The 24,358-nt window shown below is 50.6% G+C and overlaps 1 protein-coding gene across 6 annotated transcripts in view; it reads left to right on the plus strand.

The window, feature by feature from the left end:
- The window catches only part of ACSL1 (acyl-CoA synthetase long chain family member 1), a 136,191-nt gene that overhangs the window by 95,703 nt on the left and 16,130 nt on the right, over positions 1-24,358 (plus strand). For 5 of the 6 annotated variants that reach the window (XM_037128775.2, XM_037128776.2, XM_037128777.2 and 2 more), the window contains 6 exons: positions 3,078-3,304; positions 12,273-12,387; positions 15,893-15,957; positions 18,680-18,781; positions 20,886-20,985; positions 21,176-21,354. In XM_037128775.2, the coding sequence (XP_036984670.2) occupies positions 3,078-3,304; positions 12,273-12,387; positions 15,893-15,957; positions 18,680-18,781; positions 20,886-20,985; positions 21,176-21,354 (788 nt within the window). Of the gene's footprint in view, positions 1-1,110; positions 1,175-3,077; positions 3,305-12,272; positions 12,388-15,892; positions 15,958-18,679; positions 18,782-20,885; positions 20,986-21,175; positions 21,355-24,358 lie in introns of those variants that run through there. The other variant, XM_037128780.2, reaches the window with a different exon arrangement.

Here is a 24,358-nt window from a genome sequence, read left to right on the forward strand (position 1 = left end):
TTGTCATTAGCCACAAAGATAAGAATGTAGCTGGCTTTAAACCCTCAGCATGGCAGGTCAGTATCTAACAAAATGCTTTTGCACGAGTGCCACTGCAGTTTTTTGATGTGTTTAAAAAGTTTCCTTTCCTAGACATTTCTATAAATAGACTGATTTCATTCTTAGTATAATGCTGTCTACAGCTTGGCTACCGCCGATGCTTAAAATAGAAAAAATCACGTGCTTATGACTGGATTTGTTAGTGAGGGAATTATTTAATATTCTCACACAGGGATGTGATTCTTTCAGACAGCCCCTGCAAATTCACACAATCTAGGTTTTATGGGAATTACTTGGGGGAGGGATGAGGCAGGGGTGCTTTCCCCTCTCACTGAGTGTGTGAGGCTGCTTTGCACCCACACAACTGCAGGGCTGTGTGAAGTTCCACGCCCGAGGACTGGGCTCAGTTCCTCAGCCAGGCCACTGAGTCCAGTGTATGCCTCTCCCCCTCGCAGTGGCCCTGCCCGATCACTGGGTCTGAGCGGTGGCGACTCTCATCGAACCCGGTGAGGGTGCTCATGGGGTTTCGTGTCTTCCCCAGCTGACCAGCCCTCGGAGAGCCGGCCCCACCCCCAGCCCTGTCTCCCGGCTCCTAGCACGTGCCCGGCACACACTGAATGCTCAGACGTGTGGAATGACTGGAGTAGCCGGACCCCTGTGGACCCGTCCAGAATAAAGTCTGCTGACAATCTGTCTCATTCTTGGTCTGTCTTGTGTTGGTCCCACATACCACCCCACATCTGATCATTTCAGTGGCTTTTCAGAACACACCCATTGTCTCTTCTTATTGGGAAGCTAAGCAGAAAGAAAACAATGTCTGTGTTCAGAACCGGCACTGCCGGTGACACCGACTGATGCCTGTCCCTGCCCATGGGTGGAGCAGTGGGGTGACTCTGCTCCTAGCTTCTCATTGGCCCATCCTTCACCCTGTCTTCCCCTGAGCAGGCAAGTATAGATTTTGTCTGCTAGTTACCTTTAGCCCAGTGGGCAGTGGCATAGGACCCAGCATGTGACGAATGCCCTGAGAGACCTTGGCAAGCCGGGGCCCCTCCCCCACCCCCACTCCCGCCCCCACCGTCTTTTCTGGTTCTGCAGTGGTGTGTCACCTAGCAGTCAGCTGCTGGTGGCACAGATGGTGAGTGGCTTTGTGAGTGCTGGTGCTTTCGCTCCAGAACTATGGCCTGAAGAAATTTGCTTATCTGTTCCTTCTCTGTTGTCATGTCAAACCTGGATATTTCCTGTGTGTGTGTGTGTGTGTGTGTGTGTGTGTGTGTGCATGTGTGTATGTACACACACCTACACAGAGCTGTTGTAGCACAAGTGTGCATGAGCTGAATGGATGCATTCCACTGGCTCCTTTAGTGTTGATGGCTGGTGAAAATGCTTGCTATTCTGATCCTCTGTAAAAAAAAAAACCAACAGTACCGACTGAAATTTAAAGAGGATTTCTATATTTGAAAAAAGAGGGTTATTTTCTGTCTGTGACCTATCTGTTTAAAACAACATATAATAAGTAGCTCACAAATACCATCTGAACTTGTGGCTGAATTAACACTCAGTGGATTGCCAGGAAGTTTTTAAGAAAGCTCAGATGATTTTCTGCTGTCTCCTGCCTTTTACAGGCAAACATGCTATAGAGACATCCCTCACCAAGATTTTCCTAATGAGGATTATTCTTATTTGTTATCTGTACTTCACATTTTTTCATGCCGATATCTATGTAATTGTCTATAACGTGCACTTTGAGGCTTTAATATACATTGAAATTGTCATCTAATTTTCTTCTGTGTGTTTGGCTCCTTAATTTCATTTGTAAACTCTTTATAGTAAGACACTTTTTTATTACCCCTATACCTTGCTGTTTGGTGTGCAGGAGTAATCACAGAGTATCAGTAGAGGACATAATAATGACATTATTATTATTATTATTATTAAAGTGCCTATTATTATTATGTTTTATTATTATTAAAGTGCCTCCCATTTATTGAGCACGTTCAGATGCCTTGTACCATTCTAAGTTCTATGTAAATTATTTACTTATTATAAAAGCCCTAGGAAATAGGTACTATTTTTAATCTCCATTTATACATGAGGAAACTGAGGCATAGGGAGGTGAAGTCATTTGTCCCAAACCTTATAGCCAATAGGCTAAGGAGTTAGGATTTGGCTCTAGATTCCGGGGTCGTAACCCTGCTTCTATGCTTTCTCTCAACTGTCACGCTATAATCTGTCTGCAGATATTTGGTGGTTGGTTTAAAGTTTATGCCCATCAACTTATTGTTTTATTCTAGCTACACAATCTGGAGGAGTAGAAAAGAGACTATTTTGTCAGAACAGCCAGCTACAGTTCTGCCGCGTTGGTGCCGTGGCTTCCCTGGTGCTGTGGGGGTGGGGCGGGGAGGCAGGCCGGCGTTGGGCGGGTCTGTTTCCCAGGTGGGGAGCTCGGTCTGAGCTCCGTGGGAAGAAGGGAGAATTGTGGGCCCTTTGGGGGTTGGGGCTTATTTGTGCCTCTTCACTCTTGTCCCCATTCGTGTGGTGACCAGAGTTGAATGCGTGTGACTGGATGGAGGAGAACAGAGGTACAATACCAGGGAGAAAATGGAGACTTACGCCACTTATGAAGCATTTTATGGAAAGAATTCTTAGTGACAAACATTTTAAAATGTGGTTAATGAAAACTTTACCCAAGACGATAGCATTAAAATGAGTTCCTAAGGTGATTTTTACAGGAAGGAAATTGGAGAGCCAGGAGAGACTCTGAACTTAGAATTACATAGAACTTAGAATGGTACAAGGCATCTGAAAGTGCTCAATGAATGGGAGGCACTTTAATAATAATAAAACATAATAATAATAGGCACTTTAATAATAACAATAATGTCATTATTATGTCCTCTACTGATACTCTGTGATTACTCCTGGCCTGCACGACTGCGGGTTCGCTGCCTCGGCCACCCAGTGAGGTGGCAGGCCTCCGGGGCCCCCGGGGGAGAGTCCCGCCTCCCGGGAGTGAACGTGACGTTTTTCTCTCCCGACAGAACTCAGCCTAGGGTGGCACCGACACCGGACCATGCAAGCCCACGAGTTGTTCCAGTACTTCCGCCTGCCGGAGCTGGCTGACTTCCGCCAGTACGTCCGCACTCTGCCCACCAACACGCTCATGGGCTTCGGCGCCTTTGCGGCACTGACGACCTTCTGGTACGCCACGAGACCCAAGGCCCTGAAGCCGCCGTGCGACCTGTCCCTGCAGTCGGTGGAGGTGGCGGTGAGTGGAGGGTGGGCCTGCCCGCTGGTCTCCTTGGGAGGGCACTTTGCAAAATGTGCTCAACACGGGGAAGCTTGCTGGTGATTCTAGATGGAATAGAAGCCCGAGTGTGGGTTAGAGGGACACATGGGGTGGTGCCAGGTAGGTGGCTGCCCAACGTCACGTAAAGGCTTGTTCTGGAAACCCCATGGCACTCCTTCCCTGTGCTGGGCTCGGAGGATTCCAGGGCAGGAAGGACGGGCAGAGTTTCGGCTCTCACGGGGCTTCTGCTTCTGCAGAGAAGTGGGCTGTCAAATGTCACAGAAAGAGGACTTCTGCTTGTGCTGTGCCTGACAGTTAGAACCCAAGCCCCAGCTGCTGAATGGGAGTCTGGGATTTCAAACAGGATGAGGCCGGACTAGGAGCCTGCCAGAATAACTGGGCTACAGGATTTAGGGTAGGACATTCAGAAACAAGGGCACTCAGGGGCGTCCGAGGCTGAGCTGGTGAGTGCCATGGCTGCGTATAACTTGGGCCAACAAAAGGTCATACTGTTGTTATTAGGAAAGTTACAGGAGAGTGTGTGTTCCCTAACTTAGGCTGCACTGGTGGGCCGGCTGCAGAAGTCTAGAGGCCCTTGCAGACCGACTCTCTCCCAGGGCCCTTACTCTTGACCCTTCTCAAGTACCCCCCCCCAACCCCTCATCTCTCCTCAAGGTTAGGGAAGGGCTGCAAGGTGAAGAAGCCAGTTCTCTCAGCCGTGCATGGTTCTTCACCTACTCACGACTTTGTTATTTCTCGCTTTCCTAGCCAAGTCAGAATGGATTTCCAATATGCATTACTTTTGACATAAATGAAAGATCATGTTGCAAATGCAGAATTGCCTCATTTGTGCTTGTAGGTGGAGGTGAGAGGCCTTGCCTGCCAGGGGCTGATGGGCACATGCGGAGAGTGGGCCCTTCCACACAAAGCCAGGCCTGATTCGTAGCTTCTGGCTCCTGATAGATGTGTCTGTCTTACTCATGACAAATGTAAAAATAGAAGGACTGAGCTAGTACTGAAGGAAAATGGCTTTAAGATACTTTATTTCTAAACAAAAGGTAAATTGTACTTCACCTCAGCTGACCACACACGAGTGAGGAGTAGAATGTAACATTTTCTGATGGGGATGTGCGGGCCTGGGGTGGAGCAGCCCTGCGGGGCCTGGGAGGAGGCCTCGCACGTCTGACTTGCAGGGGCTGCCACTGGGCAGCGGCTGTAAAGGCCTGATTTCATTTCTTGTATGAAAAGTTGTGGGAGCACTTACGGGGTGGTTTGTAAGCTCCATCTTAGCATGAAGTCATGGAGTCTTATTAAAAGATTCACACAGGTTCTCTGTGGAACAGTTTAAAATTGCTGATAAGCAGAAAGAAAATTAAAATCTATACTTTCACTACCTGGTATATAGGCTTCCTGATTTTTCTCCTTGCTTATAGAAATGGATTTAGCTCGGGTTTTCAGAACTTGTAGGTATTTGGTATATAAAATTCTCTTTGCACTTCTAGAAAAAGAGCTTAAAATACTGAATTTGAGGTTAGCCTCCGAGTCAGGACACTTAGTAATTATAGATGCTGTTAGAGAGCTCACACCTTCGTACAGACCTCGGTGGTGGCAGAAAGAGGGACGTGCTTTGCTTCCTTAGGTACCAGTCAGGGGCATGTACAGCTGGCACTGCCGTGGGGGCCGGTTGCCGGGTGAAAACATCGCTGCTGCCGCGTTCCCCGTGGTGGCGAGTGAGCACCGTGCGCCAGTCCCCACGCTCCCACCACCTCCTGTTCCCCACTGCCCTTTCTTCACCCTCCCCTTCCCACGGACTTGACGTGGATGTGAGGATGGGAAGACTCTGCCCTTTTTGGTTTGGCTGCCTCTCCTCTCTGCCCACACTGGCTGCCTCCCCTTTCTGCCCACACTGGCTGCCTCCCAGCTACACTAGTGTAAAGCAGCCTCACGGGCTTTTTAAAAAATAAGTTACAGCTTGTAAAATTTCCCTTTACAAACCAGGTTTGTAAAGAGGATCCCAGTGCTCACCATGCTCTGCACCTGTGTAGGAAAGGCAATGGAGACATAAGCTAGAGAATGGGACAGAGAAGCTGGACGCAGCAACAGAATCCAAGGGGTGTTTTAGCGTCGTGAGCACGGTTCGATCTGCAGCCTGTTTGCAGAGCTGTGTCCCTCTGCACGTACAGCTCTCCACCATGGCCACGTGAAGGCTGGCCTTTCCCCACGTGCCGGAGTAGGACTTCCGTCTAGCACTGAGTAGAGGCGTGTGTGTGTGTGTGTGTGTGTGTGTGCCTTTTTTCTCAGTCACTTTCACAAGTGATGATGCAGATTCTCCAGTTTCAGCTCCTCTCAGCCTGTTCTCCGTGTTTACAGTCCCCACATCCCTCAGCGAAGAAGATCTTCACTGGGGGGACTGGAAACTCTTGGGACTGGTCAGGGTGCAGACCTCTGTGGCTGCAGTGAAGGGACCAGGAGAGCAGCAGGAGCTGAAAGGGACCAAAGGGACACGGAGATGTGGTGGGGCTGGACCTGGCCGCTCTGTAGACCAGGCAGCCCTGGGCAAGTGCACTGGCCTTTCGTGCCTTCAGATTCCTCATCTGGAAGACAAAGGGGCTGGTACATTCCCTCTGTCACCGCTGTTAAGAGGGCGGTTTAGAGACATGCAGAGCATCTGCCTGGCCCCTGGTGAGTGTTCAGTGAATGTCAGTCTTCTTCTGCAAAGGTCTCCTCTTTCGACCCTGACGCTCACATGTGAGAAAACGACCGAGTCCAGAGAGGTGAGGTCGGGTCGTGCAGTCCGAGGGAGGTCGAGAGCTGGGTCACGCCACCTTCATTACCGTGACCGAAAGTCATGCGTTGTGCTAAGTGAGATAAGCCAGTCAAAGAAGACAAGTACTATTGGATATCCCTCATAGGTGGAATCTAATGAACAAACCAAACTAACAAGCAAAAATAGAGACAGACCCAGAGATAGAGAGCAGGCTGACAACTCGGGGGGCAGGGGGCAGTGGAGGGGTCAAGCAAAAAAGAAAAGAGAAAGAACTCATGGACTAGGGCAACCGTGTGGTGATTGCGGGGGGCAGGGGTGTGGGTGGGGGGAAGAGGGCATGGGGGGATAAACAGTAACGGGGAAAATGCAGCAGAATGAAAACAAGAAAGCGATGTACCGTAACTGTGGCTCTGTGGTGGCTGGGGGCGCACAGAAACAAGGACAACAAGGAAAATTTGGGTCTGCCTAGATAAATTGGAAGAGTCGGTGGCTAGAGATTTTGATTCCCAGGGCAGACTCTTCTGAGAATGGAGGTGCAGGCAAAGGAATCTGAAGGCAGCAACGAAAATGAAAGGAGGAAGGGAGGCAGGTTAGGTAAGAAGCGCCGTCTGGGATCCTGCACGTAGGTCAGACGCAGGAAATGGTCAGCTCATTGCCCCAACCATCTCTGGGTTCACTGGTTGCTTCTCGTTTGCACCCCAACCAGAGGTTGAACCCACAACCTTGGTGCATCGGGACTGCGCTCTAACCAACTGAGCCACCTGCCAGGGCCTAAAACTTGGGCTTTTTAATAACAATGTAGGAAAACCTTGCTAACTTAAGATTTTCTCACTAAACTCGCATTACAGGAACAATTGTGTTTCCACGTGTTGTTGGACTTGTCCGCTAACCTGTAAGTGACTGTTCATTCGAACACGGCAGCAGGAGGTTTGCGCCAGTCATGGGCCCTGGCCGAGGGTGGGTGGGCTGCGAGGTGAGGGGTGGGCATCACTGAGGCCCGGAGAAAGGGTTTCTGAGCCCTGTGCCAAGACCAGGCCACAGAAGTATCAAGTAGCAGTCTCTAGGAATTCAAAGGAAGGACGGCGATTGTTTTAGCAGAAAAATTGTTTCCGGGTTCCTTTGAACTGGGAAGAAAAGTCCAAGTTCACTGTCATGCTGCTCTGAAAACACATGCCATTTTGTAAAAACGATGCTACTTCTCTGGGGCTTCATCTGTCAGAGTGGGTGCACCTAAGTGACCGAGATGTGTGTGCCATGCTTGTTTAAGTTTAAAAATAGCCCCCCCAAAACAGGTTCAACTTGCACCAAATGAAAAATGACCAATGTGAGCCAGCCTAGACCTCGGTTCCCGCAGGCTTCACCTCCAAGGTGGAGCGGGAGGCCTCTGCATCCTAAATGGCAGGCATGGGGAGGTGCCACGGGCCAGAGTGTGTTTGTGGGAACTCGGATCGGATTTTGTGGCTCTATACTTTCTCCCCTTTCAGGGAGGTGGCAGGTGCTCTTTTTCCTCCTGGGGCCGGCAGATTCACCCTGGTGATGAGTTCAGTGGAGTTTAGCAGCAGGGAACCAGAGACTGCTGAGTACTGCCAGCCTCACCGTCCCTAATCTGCAGATCGGGGCAGCGGAGCTCGGGAAGTTGGAAGCTGGAGAAAGAAAAGGAAAAGCATTCAGAGGATTAGGGGGTCAGATTGAAGAACCAAAAACCCCAGTCAGGCACCAGTAATCTGGACCCACCTCCTCAAAGAGGAAGGTGACAGGTGTGTTGTGGGCAAGTGTGAACCTGCTTGTGAAGCACAGACGAATCTCACAGCCTACCAGCCTAGCAGGTGCTCAGTACATACTCACCTTCCATCTTCCCCACGCCGCCCAGGTGACACCGGTGTGGATTATCACTGCAATGGTCCTGCCCTTTCTGAACTCAGTTGGGTGCAAAGGATCTCGGGAAGTGAGCTAGTTAAATGGTGAGCATAACTAGTGAACCTGAGTGTTCATTGCTACCCTGTGACCTTTACAGGTCAGCATGATGGGGGTGTCTAGGTATTCTTTTCATTCTCCTGTCCACTGTCATTCAGAAAAGGTGGTCCTGAGGGCTGTGGTGGGCTGGCCTTTGAAGGCCCTGTTTGATCCGTCAGAGATGTGTCTGGTGTTCAGGGCAGAGCGCCCCTCTGTGGGCTCAGTGGGGGCGGTAGCTCTGGGCCTGTTCATGGAACGAAGCAGGGGAGGGTCTCCGGGCGGGGTGAGACGCACATAGAATGTAAGTGCTGGGAGGAGTCCATTTCCATGGAGGATATTGAACCGGGGGGGGGGGGCGGAGTCTCTTTCACCCCCCAGGACTGTCGTTCCACCTGCCGCATTTTCCCCCAGAGATGAGTTTAACATTAAAACCCAGCCAAGTCTTACCAGCCGCTTTAAACTGGGTTCTCCTCTTCCTCCCTCTCTGCTCTCTCTCCTGTCCCCTCCTCCCTCTGTCCCTTGTGTCCCTTCTTCTTCCTGCCCTATCCCCATCCCTCTCCTTAGAGGGAACAAACAAGGGGATAGGATGGCTAGTTACTTGGCCGTTGTGGCCTGTAGATGTCCATCTTCTAGGGGGAGAGGAAGGAGACCACAGCACACAAAGCTTGGGCCTTTCTCTCCCCCGGAACCCTCCAAGGATGTGGTTTGCTTTTTCATTTAGACACAGGAGTGGCACAAAATGACCCGCATGACCCGCACATGGAGGGCTCCCTTTTGTCAAACGCCGGCAGGAGTTCTAGTCTGGGGACCACTGACACCCAGATGTCGGCTGCGGTCCCGCTCGTGCTGTGCCCAACAGGAAGGTGAACTTTCATTTCTTATTTCAGTCCACATGGCCCACCTCCGGGGCAGCCTTAGCCGGCACGGATGGGGCAGAATATTTGCAGGGCTGCTGCTTTCACTGTGGGGCCCTGATTCACCATCTTTTTTTAGCTGGGAAACTGCACGGCCACATTGAAAAGTGCACAGCAGAAGAAGCAAAAGACCCATTACCCTCCCTGACTCACGGTCTTATTCACTGGTTTCCTGCCCATTTCATTGGAGTTGTGTGCTTAGCTCACCCTGTTTCTCGAGCAAAACTGACACCCCCCCAGCCCTAATCCTCAGGTGATGTCAGACGTCAGGGAGACCCAATGCGAAGTGTTTTTGTCATTTGAGTAGGTGGTCCTAGAAATAGGTGCTTGAATAACCCAGGAATCAAACCTCTGGCTTTTGAAGTGGCTGGGTTTTCGGAGCACGTGCAGGCACTTTCGGTCCGGTTACTACGAGCGTGCTTCCCCACCCTCAGGGTCACTCCCTCCCCCGCGTGGCTGGGACCCGGGTCCCGGCACCGGGTGCTGACACGCAGCGTTTCCGCTCAGGCAGAATGGCCACGTGTGTGCACATCGGAAATGATTCTTTGAGGGAAGGTGACCACTTCGCAGAGCAACACATTTCAAAGTACAAGTCTTGCGGCTTAGTCTCCACCACCTGTTCCGGTCATTCCCATCTCTCGAAGTTGGAGAGGAAGTGACAGTGTGACCTTTTACCCTTCTTCACCTGTGCCTTCAGTCGGCACCAAACCCAAGTGCATCTGCTAATTATTCTGACTGCAGATTAGAATAGCAACAGATATCTCGTCCTCGTGGTACTTTGTCAAGGGGAAGGCTTTGTTTGGGACTGGGCCGACTCCTTGACTTTGACTGTTTTACCTCAAAGTCCTGAGGGTGGTGTACCACCTGCGAATTAACCTAACCAAAGAATTGTTTAACCGAAAGTTGGTTATCAAATTGTACTCTAGAGCAGTGATTCCCAAAATGGGCCTTGGGAAGTTGACCTCCTGTGTCGAAGGGACAGACAGGGTCACCATGTAGCCAAAGCTAAGCTTGATCTCTTCTCTCAAACCTCCCCCACCCGCAGCCCTCTATTTCCAATAAAACGGGACTGCTGTCTTCTCTCCTACACACAGTCACTTGCCAAACCCGCTCCACCGGGGCTCTGCACGTCTGGTGCCCACATCCCCCCACTCCTGCCGGCCTCTGCCCTAGTCCTGGTCCTGCGTGGTGGTGTCCCCAGCCTCTGCCCCTCCGTCCTGCCCTGCACGCCACTCACACTCTTGTGGACTTCTTGCTGAAGCCCGGACTGCTGCTCACACCCGCAGAGTGTCCGACTCAGCAGGTCTGGTGAAGGGTCGGCGAATTTGCTTCCCTGGCAGGAGCGCATGTGCCCGAGCCTCCCTTGAGGACCTGGGCTCTGGGGTGAGCCGTGCTCCACAGACGCCACGCTGCTCCTGTCTGCTCACTCTGACTTCCTCCCTGCCCTCCTCTTCTGGTCACGGTGGGCTCTTGGGGACAAACTCTGTGTCCTCTCCCCTGAGGCCCATCTTCCCAGGTGACAACCGAGGGCAGGCTCAGCAGAGGGCACGGAGAGGGCAGCATCGCTTTTGCAGAGAAGGCGCCGAGCAGAGGGTCGGGAGGACCCCTGGCTGCCCGCACCCCCGGGCAGAGTGGCCATTGGCTCCTCTGCACAGGCACACAGCTCAACTTTTTCCTTCTTCCCATTCTCCATCCTTTAACCCTCCACCCCTTGTCTCTTCCTGCTTACCCATGGGTCTCTGGGTGGCTTCCTGGAATGAAGAGGCTTCTGAATCTTACTATGAAGTCGCACAATTGCTTCTGAATTTTAATCTGAATAGTTTTCGTAGTAAAGATACTGGCTAAGAAGGACTGGGATTGTAGTTAGGGCACGTTATAGGGTGTCCGAGTGATATTCTACATATTCACAGTGTACAGGAGAGTTCATTTAACTAAAAATAACCCTGGATGGGGACACATGGCCCCCTCGTTTCGCAGAAGAGAAAATAGACTCGGAGATTCAGTACTAATGATGCGTGATTCTATTTCCATCTTTATGTGCACAAAGAATCATTTCTTTGTTTTCTAAAGTAGCATGGGGTATTTAATGATTATATTTCGAATCATCGCTACAGGTAGTAGAAAGTGTCTGCCAAGACAGAGAAGACTGTGTGAAGATTAAAACATATTATTGGGTGATATTTTACTCCAGAGAATTATTAGCAGTTTTAGATCAAGAGTTAAATACACATACGTAGCACCTCGTAGATCCTAGAAGATCTGTATAAATATATACGCATAGAAAAAGGCCCGGAAGGGGCTCACCCATCTGGTAACAGGGGCTGGTCATAGTTTCCTTTGACATACTTCTGTGTTATTAAAAATGTTCTCTATGTGAATGATAACCCGGCGGGGACAAGCGAGAGCGTGTGGGAAGAGGAGTGAGGAAACCTCACCCTTTGCCCCTTCTCCCTGGAGGCTTTCCTGCCTCCTCCCTTCAGACCCCAAGCCAGAAAAGACCTGTCCCACTTCTGAATGGTCCTTCCTCGTGGTACCAGAAGTCCTTCATCAGACTCTAATTTCCCCAGGAGAGTGTTTCCTAACCGTTGCAAACGGGAAGCCCCTTCTCTGAAATTAAAAAACAAAACAAAAACAAAGATAAAAAACCCCACAAGAATCTTGCATCATAGTAGCTGAACTTTTATTCCACGGTCTCTAAGGAATGCCTGGTGTTCCTGCGGGCACCTGGGCCCCTTGCTGTGTGTCTGCGGCACCCAAGGGTGCAGCAGCTCTCTGGGCAAGAACAGCTACCCCTTCTGTGGCCGGGCAACTGGTCAGGAGCTCCAGCACAGAGCAGGTGTGCCCCTGAGCCGGCAAGTGCAGGCTGCGGAGAGGAGGGCGCGCCGTCCTGCCAAGTCTGTGCACCCGCAGGCGCTGCACGTGCCACGGGCACAGACCACGTGGGCGCAGACGGTCTGCACACGCCCCGTGGCCTGGTCATAACTGTGAGGTGCTCTATGGGACACCAAAGTCCCTAATGCACCATAGTGCTGTTGGCAAAGAGAGAAAAGAGGGCTAATAAACTCAAAAAGACCCTGACCAACTCTGATAAAAACTAAAGAATTTAGATAACAGTAAGGAAGTGAAACGGAATGGTGTGTTGTTTCCAGAAGCAGGGACAAAACTGGTCCTCGGTGACACACCCTGCCCTTCAGCTCCTTCGGCAAACACTGGGGAGCCACCCCAGGGCCCGGGGGATCGTGGGTGCACACGGCAGGCTTTGCATTACCGACACTTCTCCCTAATCGGCTCCTCTGTCTGTCTTTTTCCACAGGGTAGTGATGGTGCTCGGAGGTCCCCCCTGCTTGCTAGTGATGAGCCCCTGGAGTGTTTCTACGATGACGTCAGGACCTTATACGAAGGTTTCCAGAGGGGCATACATGTGTCAAGTGAGCATCGTGCTGAATTTATGTGGCTGACACTCAGTGGCTTCCATTCGGAAGGAGTGGCCCTCCTGAATGGAAATCATTGCTTATTTGTGGCCCTCGCCTATGTCGTCTGCCTACTCAGTATCATTCGGGCAGCCCTGTCTGCTCCCGTAACTTCTCCAGAGTGAGTCCCGAAGCTCCCGGCCCCCTGTAGATGTGGGCTGTGGGCGACAAAGTGGGTTCCACAGTCAAACACGTGTCCGGCATGTCAGGTATTTCACAGAGAGTCACACACAGACTGGCTCCTGTGGGCTGACCTTTGCCGCAGTCAGGAGACCTCCGTAATTGGGCCTGGTGCAGTATTTTTCAACTTATTGATCAGGAGGCTCATATTTTAAGAAATACACACTGACGTCCCAAGGGAACGATATTCCGTCAGCGAAGCGACACTTTGGGAATGGGACTCTGCTTAGTCACAGAGGCGGCAGCAGAGACCCGAGGCCCCTAGCACCCGCCTTCCTTCTAAGACACTCTGTCTTCCAGTCTCCAGCCACACAGGACGTCCTGCGGAGCCACGACCACCTCCGCTCTGGGACCAGCACCCCACACCTCTGTGCTCTTCCCCCTCCCCCGAGGTCATAACGCCCCTTCTCTCCTCCCCCAGCCCAGGGTGCTGATGTGGTCCACCTGACCCTGTAACACTCAGACTGCCTTTCCGTCTTTCCTGTGAGATCGTCTGGTCCATCAGTCCTCATCCCCTTCTTGTAACTGAGGTGCCCCCTCACCGCCCACATCTGTACCTGTTTCTGGGGGCAGGAGCAGCTGCCTGGCCTTCTGTCCCATCAGCGGCTGCTCTTTGAACGGGGCGGCCTGTCTCCTCTCAGCACTGACACAGCCTGGCACAGTAGGTGCTTCATTCATGAACCCACAGGGAGGGGGGACACCCTCCGCTTCCCCCACCCCTCTTTTTGTTTCGGTCTCTTTATTTCTGCAGGTTCCCTCCTCCTCTCCAGAAATGGCCCTCGAGGTCCGTGCTTTGTTGTTTAAATCTTTTATTTTTGCCTCTAGACTGTAATCTCCCTACAGCAGGGCTGCTGTTGCGCTCTGTCCCCACATTACATTGCACGCCATACGTGCTCAAGCGGTGCCTGCTGTTTTCACCACTTGTTTGGTCCTGGCAAAGCTGGCGTCCCGGTTCAGTGTGCCTGCCCCAGCCCACCTGCCCCCGGACCCCCGTGGTAGATTCATTAAGCCCCTCAGTAGATAGGGAAAGCAACCTACCTGTAGATTATTGAGTTTATGAGTTTTTTCAGCATTAGTATCAGGGTCAGTGTTAGTTTGTCTGTGAGAATAAATACAAGGTAGATCAGCCTAACTATGGACACATGAAATGTATGTATGCGTGTGTGTGCCTGTGTGTGTTCTTTGCCACAAAGTATGTACGTGTATAGATGTGTGTGCATTTCTTCCCTTGTTAGCACAGGATGGGATTCATCTTAGGAGTATGATGACTTAACATTATGCTTCTGAGTGTCCCCTGATGTGAGGACAAGTCATGAAACTTTGTGGGGGTCACTTATGTACTTGGAAAATGAAGGACTTGTATGATGAATGTTTTAGAGAAGATGAGGAAAATAGGTTCAGTTGTTTTAACCTGTCCCGATTGAAGGGAGCTGCTTTGCAGGTTATTTTATTCTCCCCCCACCCCCCAGAAAACCTTTTTGTTCTAAGCTTTCATTTTCCCAGGCGACCGTGAGATTGCACTTTGACCAGGGCGGGGAAGCCAGCACCTAGACGAGGTAGTTAGGGCTCTTTGAATGTGGGGGAAACCAGCCTAGAGTTTTTAAACCTTTTCCATGTTAAAATGGTGCCTGGGAAGCCACTGGGGAAGGCTGCTCTCCCCGTGTGTTCTCATCCCAGCTGCACCGCAGGGTCACCTGGGGAGCTTTGGGGAAGGACTGGGCCCAGGCCCGGTCCTGTCCAGTTACCTCCAAAAGGTCGTCAGTAGGGCCTGGGCAGAGAATGTACCTGCAAGTTCCCCGGCTGAGCTTGGGGCTAACTGCAGTCTAGTTCTAGACCTAGAACCCACAGACCTTTTCTGTGAAGGAACAGAAAATACGGTCCCCATTCGGGCTCTTGTGCAGCCGCAGCTGCAGCCTCTGATAACCCATAAATGAAGGGGTGAGGCTGCCGTCCAAAACAAACTGTTTACAAACTCAGGCCTGCCTTGGCCTCTGCCTACAGACTGCCAGCTCCTTCTCTTGAGAAATAAAGTAATATTATTTCATATGGCCAGTGTATTTTGTCATGTCTGCCCTGGGTTTTGTTTTTGTTTCCGAGATAAAAATTGACATACAACGTTACATTAATTTCAGGTGCACTGCATGGTGGCCGCCCCCGCAAGGAGTCTGGCTGACAGGGGTCCCCAGGCAGTTGCAGGTTTTGTTTCCTCGTGATGAGGACTTTTCAGAGCTGCCCTCTCAGCAGTTTCGAGTGTGTGGCCCCGGCTGGTGGTCACTGTGCTGTCTGTCACACCCCAGGCCTGACCGATGTGACCCTGGAGGCCTGGTCTTGATTGTGGTCCCTGTGAGGTGACACAGCTCCGAGAACAAGGCCCCATGGAGCCCTTTAGGTCTTCGGCAGCACTGCCCGAGAGCCGGGAGAGGGTGTGCAGGGCGGGTCTGTCCGGCCGGGTCCTCACGGTGGACTCAGGAGCTCGCACCCCCCCCACACACACCCCTGGAAGGTGTGACTCCGTGGCAGGCCCGGGCCTGCCAGGGCCCCAGATGGGGCCACGCTCTGCCTCTCCCCCGCCTTCCTCAGGGCCCCAGCCCACACCCCAGCCCCTCGGCTGGCACTCAGTCTGAGAATGAAGCCAGGGGTGTTATGTCTCCACTCAGAAATGTGCGCGCCTCTATCAGATGGGACCTGGCGAAACTTCCAACCGCAGTTGTCCCTGTGGGAGGGACTGGGAGGCCCGCGGCAGCCAGAGCTGCTGGTGGACCTGTGTTTCTAGTTGGGAAACATTCCTGTCGGTGGGCAGCCCTGGTTGTCTAAATGTGGCAGCTTTTTTTCCGGGTGGACATAGATTTCCCCTTCAGTAGCCACAAACTGAGCACAAAGGTCTCTTGGGATTGATCTGTAGGAAGGAATTTGTATGATCCCAATGTAAGTGGTTTTACTTATCTCTGTGTGAGCCTTTGGCATGGACGGTGAATGGACGGTGAATACCGGTTCTCTTTCTGCTGGTCAGGTACCCGAGCGAGAACCGTGGCACCTATAGTTCTTAACCTTCGCATTTGCCTCCTCTCACTTTCCTCCTCTGCTGCCCTACTTAAGAAACAAAATAGGAATAAATAAACAAGCAAAAAATGAAACTAGAACTCAGGGGGAGTTATTTCCAACCTGAAGCCATTATTTCTAATCCGAGGACTGGGGTACCGACGCTGCACAGCGGGAGGGAGGTGGAACACAAACCAAGATATGAACGCACATCACGCCCATTCTTCGTTTTTCCCTTTTTTAGATAACGGCCCTTGCTTAGGCTCCCGCAAACCAGACCAGCCCTACGAATGGCTTTCATACAAGCAGGTGAGTTTTCCGGCGGTGTAGACACCTCGCTTCAGTGTTTTGGTTTGTCAGCTCTCACAGCCAACTGCACGCTGGCACCGGAGGGTCCATGCGGACGGCTGCGCCTGGGGCGCTTAGAGCCTGAGGATGGACGCAGTGGGACACAAAGCCTCGGGGGAAGCTGAAGAAGGGACTTAGCTGGTGGTTCGAAGCACTGTGTTGTGGAACGAACGTGGGTGCACTGTGGAGTAGAGTACAGTTTCGAGGACGAAATTCTAGAAATGTGCCTGACACAAGTGACTCTCTTCCCGGCCCCAAGGAGGGCGAGGCTGCTCCTCTCTGGAGGGAGAGATTTAGAAAAACTGAGAAGCCCAGTGGAGGGTGACCCTCTCGTTTTATAGATGAGAACAGGTCCCAGGAAGGCATGGGGCGTGCCGTGCCCACAGTCACAGCTAGTCAGTGCGCCCCAGGGCCAGCGGCGTGGCTTTGCCGTCTGGCGCAGGGCTCTTCAGTGGGTCAGCCAGCTTGGGACCCTGTGATGTTTAACCCCAGGCAGCCGTGGACAGCAGCACGGGCGCTCGGAGATGACGCCTGGGAAGCCGGGATCCAGTGTCTTACTCCCGTCACTCTGCAGCCCCAACTCGTCCACAGCCATGGCTGCTGGAACAGTGGGTTGTCAGTGGCAGGTAGCAGAGCAGGAAGGCATTGCCGTTCGCTTTTATCCTGCCCCCAACCCCCGGTACAACAACTCCACCTGCCCGTGCCGCTTCTCAGTCCAGGGGGAGCCTGTGGAGCAGCGGGCAGCTGGGGGAGCAGCCCCGCCACCTGTGTCTCCGCACAGCTGTCCAGGAAACGGCCCGGCTCTGGGCGTGTCGCCCTGGGACATTGGGGGGCTCAGGGAACCTCCTCCTTCCGTGCTTTGTGTGAACCGGGGTCAGGAGCCGGTGTGGTCCGGGGTGTATATGTGATGGAGTTGGCACGAGGAGCCCAGAGGCAGCTCCGGAGCCCAGCCCTGTGCCCTCCCTGGGTCAGCACGCACTCTGTCTTCTTCCCTTCCCTCGGCCGAGGGTCAGCCGGGCGCAGAAGGCTTCGCTTGGGTCTCTCTTGAGAGAAGGCGCAGAGGCAAGACCTGTGTCATGCCTTGCTCGTGGGAGTGACAAGCTGTAGTTCAGGTGACGGGATGGGTTTCACTGTTTTTACTTTGCCTTACCAAATCCTAGTTATGGTGTTCGAATAGTGGCGTCCGAGTCCCGTCATTTCCGCGTGTGGCGTAGAAACGGGGTCAGCGTGTATGTGTCGCACGTGGCCCGGGGTCCCAGGGCTCCCGGCAGGCTCAGGTGCTTCCGGTGCGGCCCCCACGGTGGCACCTCCCCACATCCCTCCCGCTCTCTGTCAGCCGGAGGCCTGACAGTCTCGGGGGCTCTGCAGGTGTCCATCTGCGTATGTTCAATTCCGGCCGGTGGACGTGAGAACTGGCTCAGCCTGGAGCCATTTTTGGATTTTTGTGTTTACATCATTTTCTTCACATTTACCCCAGGGATTCTGCCCTGTTGGGGGCTAGCACCCCCTTTTGAACAAAGGTGTGGAGCCTCTTTCCAGGGATACAGATGCACGTGTGCTCTCCTGCCAAGCTCTGTGAGCCCTGAGAAATGCCACAGGTGCCCGCCCCTCAGGTGCCCACCGCACAGGTGCCCGCCCCTCAGGTGCCCGCCCCTCGGGTGCTCCAGCAACAGTGGTGAAACAGCCGCAGGGTGAGGTGGTGGTGAGCCTGCCAGTGCTGCTCCCTGTCACTGTCCAGGGTCAGCGCTCACTCACTGGGCAGAACCACGATGGCCCCATGTGCCAGAACCAACCGGGTTCCGGCACGAGGAGGCGTGGCTTCATCTCCCGAGGGCGTGGGCGTGAATTCAAAGTGCTCTTGGAAACGTACCAATGGAGAATGAAGAAAAGAATTCCAAATGTTAAGATTTAAAAAGCTTTTTTTGGTTAATTTGGGGTAGCAATGGGGAGAAGATGGGGTCGAGTATTAGTCCTGTCTAATTTTATTATGCATTTCTGTATTCTTACAAATATTCAAAGTTTGGCATGGTTTTCATAATTGTAATGTTTTCTGGCTATGTGGCATTTTCCCTGATGTCTGCCACCATGCACTGAGCCACCCAGCCTTTGGTCTCTTGTCCCCTAGAGGTTTGTGACTTTAGGTAATTTTGGTATATATACCTTTGTACATAAAAAATTTTTAAACCTGCTTTTAAGGTTGAACTATGTCCTGAAAATAAGTCCTCAAGAATGGAAGTAGAGAGCCCGTTGATAACACTTGTTTTTTGTTTTTTAAGATCGCCACAAAACTTGCTGTTTCTGTGTTTATACCAAATGACAATTTTGCCTGCTTCGCTGATCTTTAAAAATACAAAGAAAGAGTCTTTTCTGAGTCCCGGTATTTGTTTCATACCTGTATGAGATTTTGTGAAACCAAAGTATGGAGCAGAACAGGGTGAGAAACCCTGGCACACAGTCTCCCCTGGGCTGTGCCGTGCCTTGCAGCAGGGCCCATGGTCCCTCCTCTTAGGACATCCTTTTAGGGTTCCGGTGAATAAGGCCTCGGGTTGCTCAGAAAAGCGTCACTGAAGGAGGCCGGTTCGCCCCCGCGCCCCCTCTCTGAGCCGCGCTGCTCTCCAGCTGCCACGCCCTGAGCTTTGGCCTTGAGTTGGGCCTGATGCTGCCCGGGTTCCCCCCTCTCTAGGTGGAAGACCTGTTGGAGTGCGTGGGCTCGGCGCTGCTGCAGAAGGGCTTCAGGGCCGCCCCCGACCAGTTCATCGGCATCTTCGCTCAGAACAGACCTGAGGTAACGCCCTCCTCTGACCCTGTGCGGCTTCGAGGGTTCTCAGAGGAGCCCTTCAGGGTTTATGCCTTCCTCCGCCTGACGCCAGATCTGTGGTTTGATTTCTGCCCAGAATACGGCTTTGGGCCACACCTTAGAAAGTCGCACATGTGAAAACCCAGACTGGGGCCTGCTTAGCCTCTGGGTGGAAGAAGAGTCACTTTTTAAAGAGTATTGATTTGGTTTTGTGAAACCAGATTCCCCCAAAAAATCTTTGCAACAGTTAACTAACAAAGAAGTCCTCTGTAATTAGAAAAATAGTGTTAATGAATTACAAAGAAACTGGGATACAGTTTTTTTCAGCCACACTCATATTTTGTTTCTGAAAGGCTTAATTTTCCCCTCTGATCAGGTTGCAAAGTTTTAAATACCATGGACAGCCAAGAAAGTGCCAACATGGACAACCACTTTGGCCCGGCCTTCATTTAGTCTCGTAGCCTGTTGTGCAGCTCGCTGGGCCTGGGCATGGTGCTTCTATACACCCTGGTATCAAGTACATTTAAATAACTCTTGCCGAGGCATTGCTCCTAGTGTCGGCGCACAAATTAACAGCATAACTGGCCTGGAAAAGCCCAAGCACCTGCTTTGAAATAATGGAATTGATCCTTAGACCTACTTGTGTCCAGAAGGTGTGTTGGCTCAATCCATGTCCTCCTCACTATTGGATAAATCAGGATGGTTTCGTAGTATTTTTGTGTCCTGCTAAGGGAAAAACATTATTTTCCACAGCTGGGTCATTTCTAGGCTCATGGAACTTAATTTCTTTCATTTTAAGAGCAACCTATCCAAATGAACACACCTAACATTTTTGTTTTAGGGAAACTCTGTAATGACTCTATAATTAGGACACACATCCCTTTAAGAGGTGGTTTTTGTCCTACGTTTACGAGTCAGTTCAGCACCGGTTTATCGAGTACCTACTATATGCCAGGCACTGGCAAGGCACCAAAGTACAGCAGTGACTTGGATCTTCTCCGTGAGGTACAGCATAAAAAGAGACAGTCCCCAAAGCTAATGCTTTCTCTGTCACATGCTGAGTGTGGACAGAGGACAGGAAGAGTATGAAAGCTCAGTCAAGGAGGACTTCCTGGAGGTGGCAGCTGGGTGGAGTGTTGATGGAAACCAAAGGAATGTTCTCATCAAGCAGCATGTTTGTGCTGGGAGGGAAGCATTTTAACATGGGAGAACTTGGAGTCGCAGGAGAAGGGGCAGGGGAGAGAGGGCCATATGTGCCACTGTGCTTGCTGAGGAGCTTGGCCTTACCTCCCTGTTGGTAGCTTGAGATTGGGCCCAAGGGGGAAAAAAGGAAAGAAAACAGCTGCAGGCCAGGTGAGTGTGCACTCCCTTCCTGTAGCCTCTCTGTCCCCACCCATGCTGGACAGGGTGGAGGCCCTGAGGTTCTTGCCACATTTGCCTTGTAGGTGGGTGAGTTTCCATGTGGCTGCTGAGTTTGGAGGCCAGGTGACCAGTTACTATGTTGCTTTCCATCATTTCTTATCTGGGGAAATTTCCTGGCAAGTTTCCTGTTAGACAGTGTGCCCGCTTCCCCCTCCGCAGGCCCTTGTGCACACTGCGGCCAGATGGATCTTCCTCAGACTCACGGTCACCTTTTTGCTGGGAAACCCCCCGTGGCTGTGCACTGCCCGGGGACCAGGGTCAGCCTCCTCCAGAGGCAAGGGCTTGCCCCCGCCCACTGCTGGCCTCCATTTCTCCACTCCCTGTGGAGACCTCCAGGCTGGCCAGTTGCTCACTGACCTCCCTGCTTGTAATTCTGCAGTCCCTGCTCTTGGGGTCTCCTTGCCTTTCTCTCATCCGCCCGAACTGTGCTGCTCTCACAAGAGGCAGCTCAGTTACCTCCCCACAAAGATGGCCCATTCCTTTTAAGGAGGGGACTCTTATTCTGTCCTCATTATGAATCCCTCACCATGCCTGGCATATAGTAGTTAATGTTCAAACAGGGAGGTAGCGACACCCGATGTTTCCGCCTCATATCTGGAGTGCTGGTCCTCGTGGACGGGTTCCATGATGACATCTCACTTTCTCTTCCCAACCCTCACTGTCCGTCTAGTGGGTCATCATCGAACAGGGATGCTTTGCTTACTCGATGGTGATCGTGCCCCTCTATGACAGCCTCGGCTCCGAAGCCATCACTTACATAGTCAACAAAGGTAAGCGTGTGGCCCTTGCGGGGACATCGGCTTTGCTCTCATGCAGCGAACTTTAACTTTAAAGTTACTTAAAATAACTTTAAAGTTACTTAACTTTAAAGGTACTTAAAATAACCTTAAAGTTAAAAAATTATACAGTCAAGCTTTTAATACTCCAGAGCGTATTGCTCATTGCGGCTCTCTCTTTCAGCGGAACTGTCTGTGATTTTTGTTGACAAGCCAGAGAAGGCCAACATGTTGCTAGAAGGTGTAGAAAACAAGTTGACACCAGGCCTTAAAATCATAGTTGTCATGGACTCCTACGGCAGCAGTCTGCTGGAACGAGGCAAGAAGTGCGGGGTGGAGGTCATCAGCATGAAGGCCATGGAGGTGAGTCCTGCGGCCCCACTCAGTGCGTTCCCCGCTGCAGCCGCACGGCCTGCGCGCTGGCTGCCTCTCTGCCCGGTTAGCGCCGCACACCTTGCCGAAAGTCCTTTTCTAAAGAGAGTTGGAGTGCTCACCTCCTTGTCCTGGAGCCCTGACAAGCCAGGGATGTGACCTTCAAATTCTGGTGGAGATTTAAGTTTGCATTTCTTCACTCAGTGATTTGTCTCTAAGATGGAGCCAGGTACGGACATCTGCCTCCTTGTTTTCAGCCCCTAAATTGCTTTCATAGAGGCCCGGCGGGTTTCTAGCAGAGATGTTTGGTTCCGTTCATTATCATGTTAAATTTCTCCAGATTCACGTCCAGCACAACTTTAAAGGTAACCATTCTAGGAAAACGAGCGTGGCTCCTATTTGAGTTGGTCATTTGACGTCAGCTCCTGTAAGACGCTGATTTGCCTGTCGGCCTTGGGTCAGAGCTCAGTCCCCAGGAGCTGCGGGAGGAGGGTCTCGGCGCACGCGTTGGGGGGGGTGGGCAGGCTCCGGAGCGTCAGTGGTTCTCTTTCTGAAGACATTGTGCGTTTCCCTGGGACAGTTATAAATAGGGGTTCAAAACTCATTTCTAGTTTTCTGTAAAGAATTCAAGGCTGTAAAGAAGGATTTATAAAGCCTTTTCTGGGGAACTTAGAAGTTGTAGCAGAGCCTTCTGCCTCACATACACACACACACATGCACATGCTCTCACACGTGCTCTCTCACACATCCGCATGGTTTCACACATAGACACACTCTCACACGCAGGCACACACCCGTAGACGTGGAGCACAGAACATGAGTCCCTAAGAGCTGGTAGGTGTGCTGTGTCGTTAAACTGGGTTTTCAGTTTCTGTTTTTTGACTTTAATCCCCTTTTACAGTAATGCGATTGCTTCCTTTCCCATCTTCACTCCTTCTCCCTAACCACCCCCAACACAAACACACAGGACTTTTTTGGTCTTTTTGAACAATGATATGATAAAGGAGTAATTTTAAGATTAAAAAATTTAGATGAGTGAATGAAGATTATAACATAAACTTTATATGAAAATCTTTATTTACAAAGGACATTGCTTTATATTTATTTACCCATGTAATATGATTCATATTTTGTTTTTAAAAGTTTTGTAAGCAAAAGATTAAGGCTTTAAGAAATGAATTTTTTGGCCTTGTTAAAGCTTGTGTTTATTGTAAAAATTGTTGTGTATTTCTAGTCGATACCTCACATTTCTGTTGGTTTTCATGTTAACTCGACTTCTCTTTTTTGAATTTAAGTATAGTTGGTATACAGTATCATACTTTATTAGATTCTGGTACCCAATGTAGTGATTGAATGTTTTTAAAACGTTGTCATCTGTCACCACACAAACTTATTTAAAATTGGCTTTATGGTTGATCTCGTGATCAGCTTTATATTTCTATATATTTATATGGGATCAAAAATGTAAACATTGGTATTTGGAATTTTTGCATTTTTCCCAGTACTTTGTTATAAAAAATGTAAAAGATGAAAACAAGTTGAAAGACTGGTACAGTAGACCGCACGTCCCCACCAAGCATCTCTGACAACTACCTGAACACATTTGCCTGATCACACACCAGTCCCCACTCCATCCCTCTCTTCACGCATCAGTCCATCTTTCATCTGATACATTTTCAGGAAGTTGCAGATTTTATCATCCTCGAATACTGCAGCATGCTGATCTTGAACTAGAACTCAGTTGCTCCTGTTTACAGTTCTTCTTTTCCTGGCATTTGAAGCCTAACAATGGCAACTTGGTACGATCCCCCTAGTTTTGCTACCAGATGACATGAGGCAGGTTTCAGGCAGTGCAACTGCCTCGGCAAATAGTGCACTAATTGGGTGGATGTTATTCCCAATCAATTGAAAGGTAAATTGCATATCACTATTGCTTTATTTTATTTATTGTCAATGTTTGAAGCATCGAAAATCTCAAAAAGTTATGTAAGAATTTTGAAGAGATGAGTGGGAATTTAGATTTGATAAGGATTATTTTGAAAACAAAATTGGTGGAACTCTCCTTGCTTTAGCTCTTATTTGGCTTTAATTTGGATGTTATATTTCTGTTTTTTAATCAGTGATCTGTTGTATATATAGCTTAAAATGCAATGAAGATTAAAGACTGTGTAAAACTCTCTGCTGGACAGAGACTCACGAGCCTTGAGCACATCCATCTAATTTTTATTTAATTCTGGGCATGCGCACTCCATGTGCTCATTCGAGCTGTTCAGTTTTAATAGGAAAAGAATATAAATAGCTCACTTTAAGAATTAATAGATTCTGTTGCCACAGAAACTGCCACAGACTGGTAGTACAGTGTTGGGAAATGCCGTGCCCGCAGAATGAGTCTGCCACTCTTCCCCTTCACGTCCATCCGAGAGTGGCCACAGATCTTCCTTCCGGCCTGTTTTGTACTGGAGGTCCCCAGTCCTTTCTCTGCTCCACGCGAGGAGAGCAGACATCTGAGCCTCTGACACTGCTGGCGTGAAGTCTTCCATGGGCTGCTTTTTTTCCCCGGATCGAAGAGTCAGCTACACAGAGCTGGGCGATCCCGAATCTTGCTCTGCTCCGATATGGAGACCATTGTGGTTCTTTCAGGACCGTTAAGAGCTAGTCTTTGTGAAAGGCCAGAATAGGAAGTGGGGGCAGGGACAGCAAAATCCATCCTAAGAGACTTTGGTTCCTGTCTTTTGAATAAATCCTTTTTTCAAAGGCCAGTCCTGATACCATTTCTATAGTCTTGTGTAAGAGAAAAGATAACTGGAAAAAATGCTGCTTAGAGCAATGAGTAAGTTTTTTGGTCCCGGTTCATTGAAGTTGCCAGAGTTCACTTGATTGAAAATACATTCTGTCTTTGAGCCAGCCGTCAGCAAATCTCACAGTAAAATCAGCTTGAAGTGTCTCCATGTGACCTTATTCTTTCCATTTAGAAAATGTTCCCACTTAAGATTTT

Source organism: Artibeus jamaicensis, unplaced genomic scaffold (genome assembly GCF_021234435.1).
Source record: "Artibeus jamaicensis isolate MK-2021 breed Jamaican fruit bat unplaced genomic scaffold, CSHL_Jam_final scaffold_833, whole genome shotgun sequence".
NCBI classification, from domain to species: domain Eukaryota; kingdom Metazoa; phylum Chordata; class Mammalia; order Chiroptera; family Phyllostomidae; genus Artibeus; species Artibeus jamaicensis.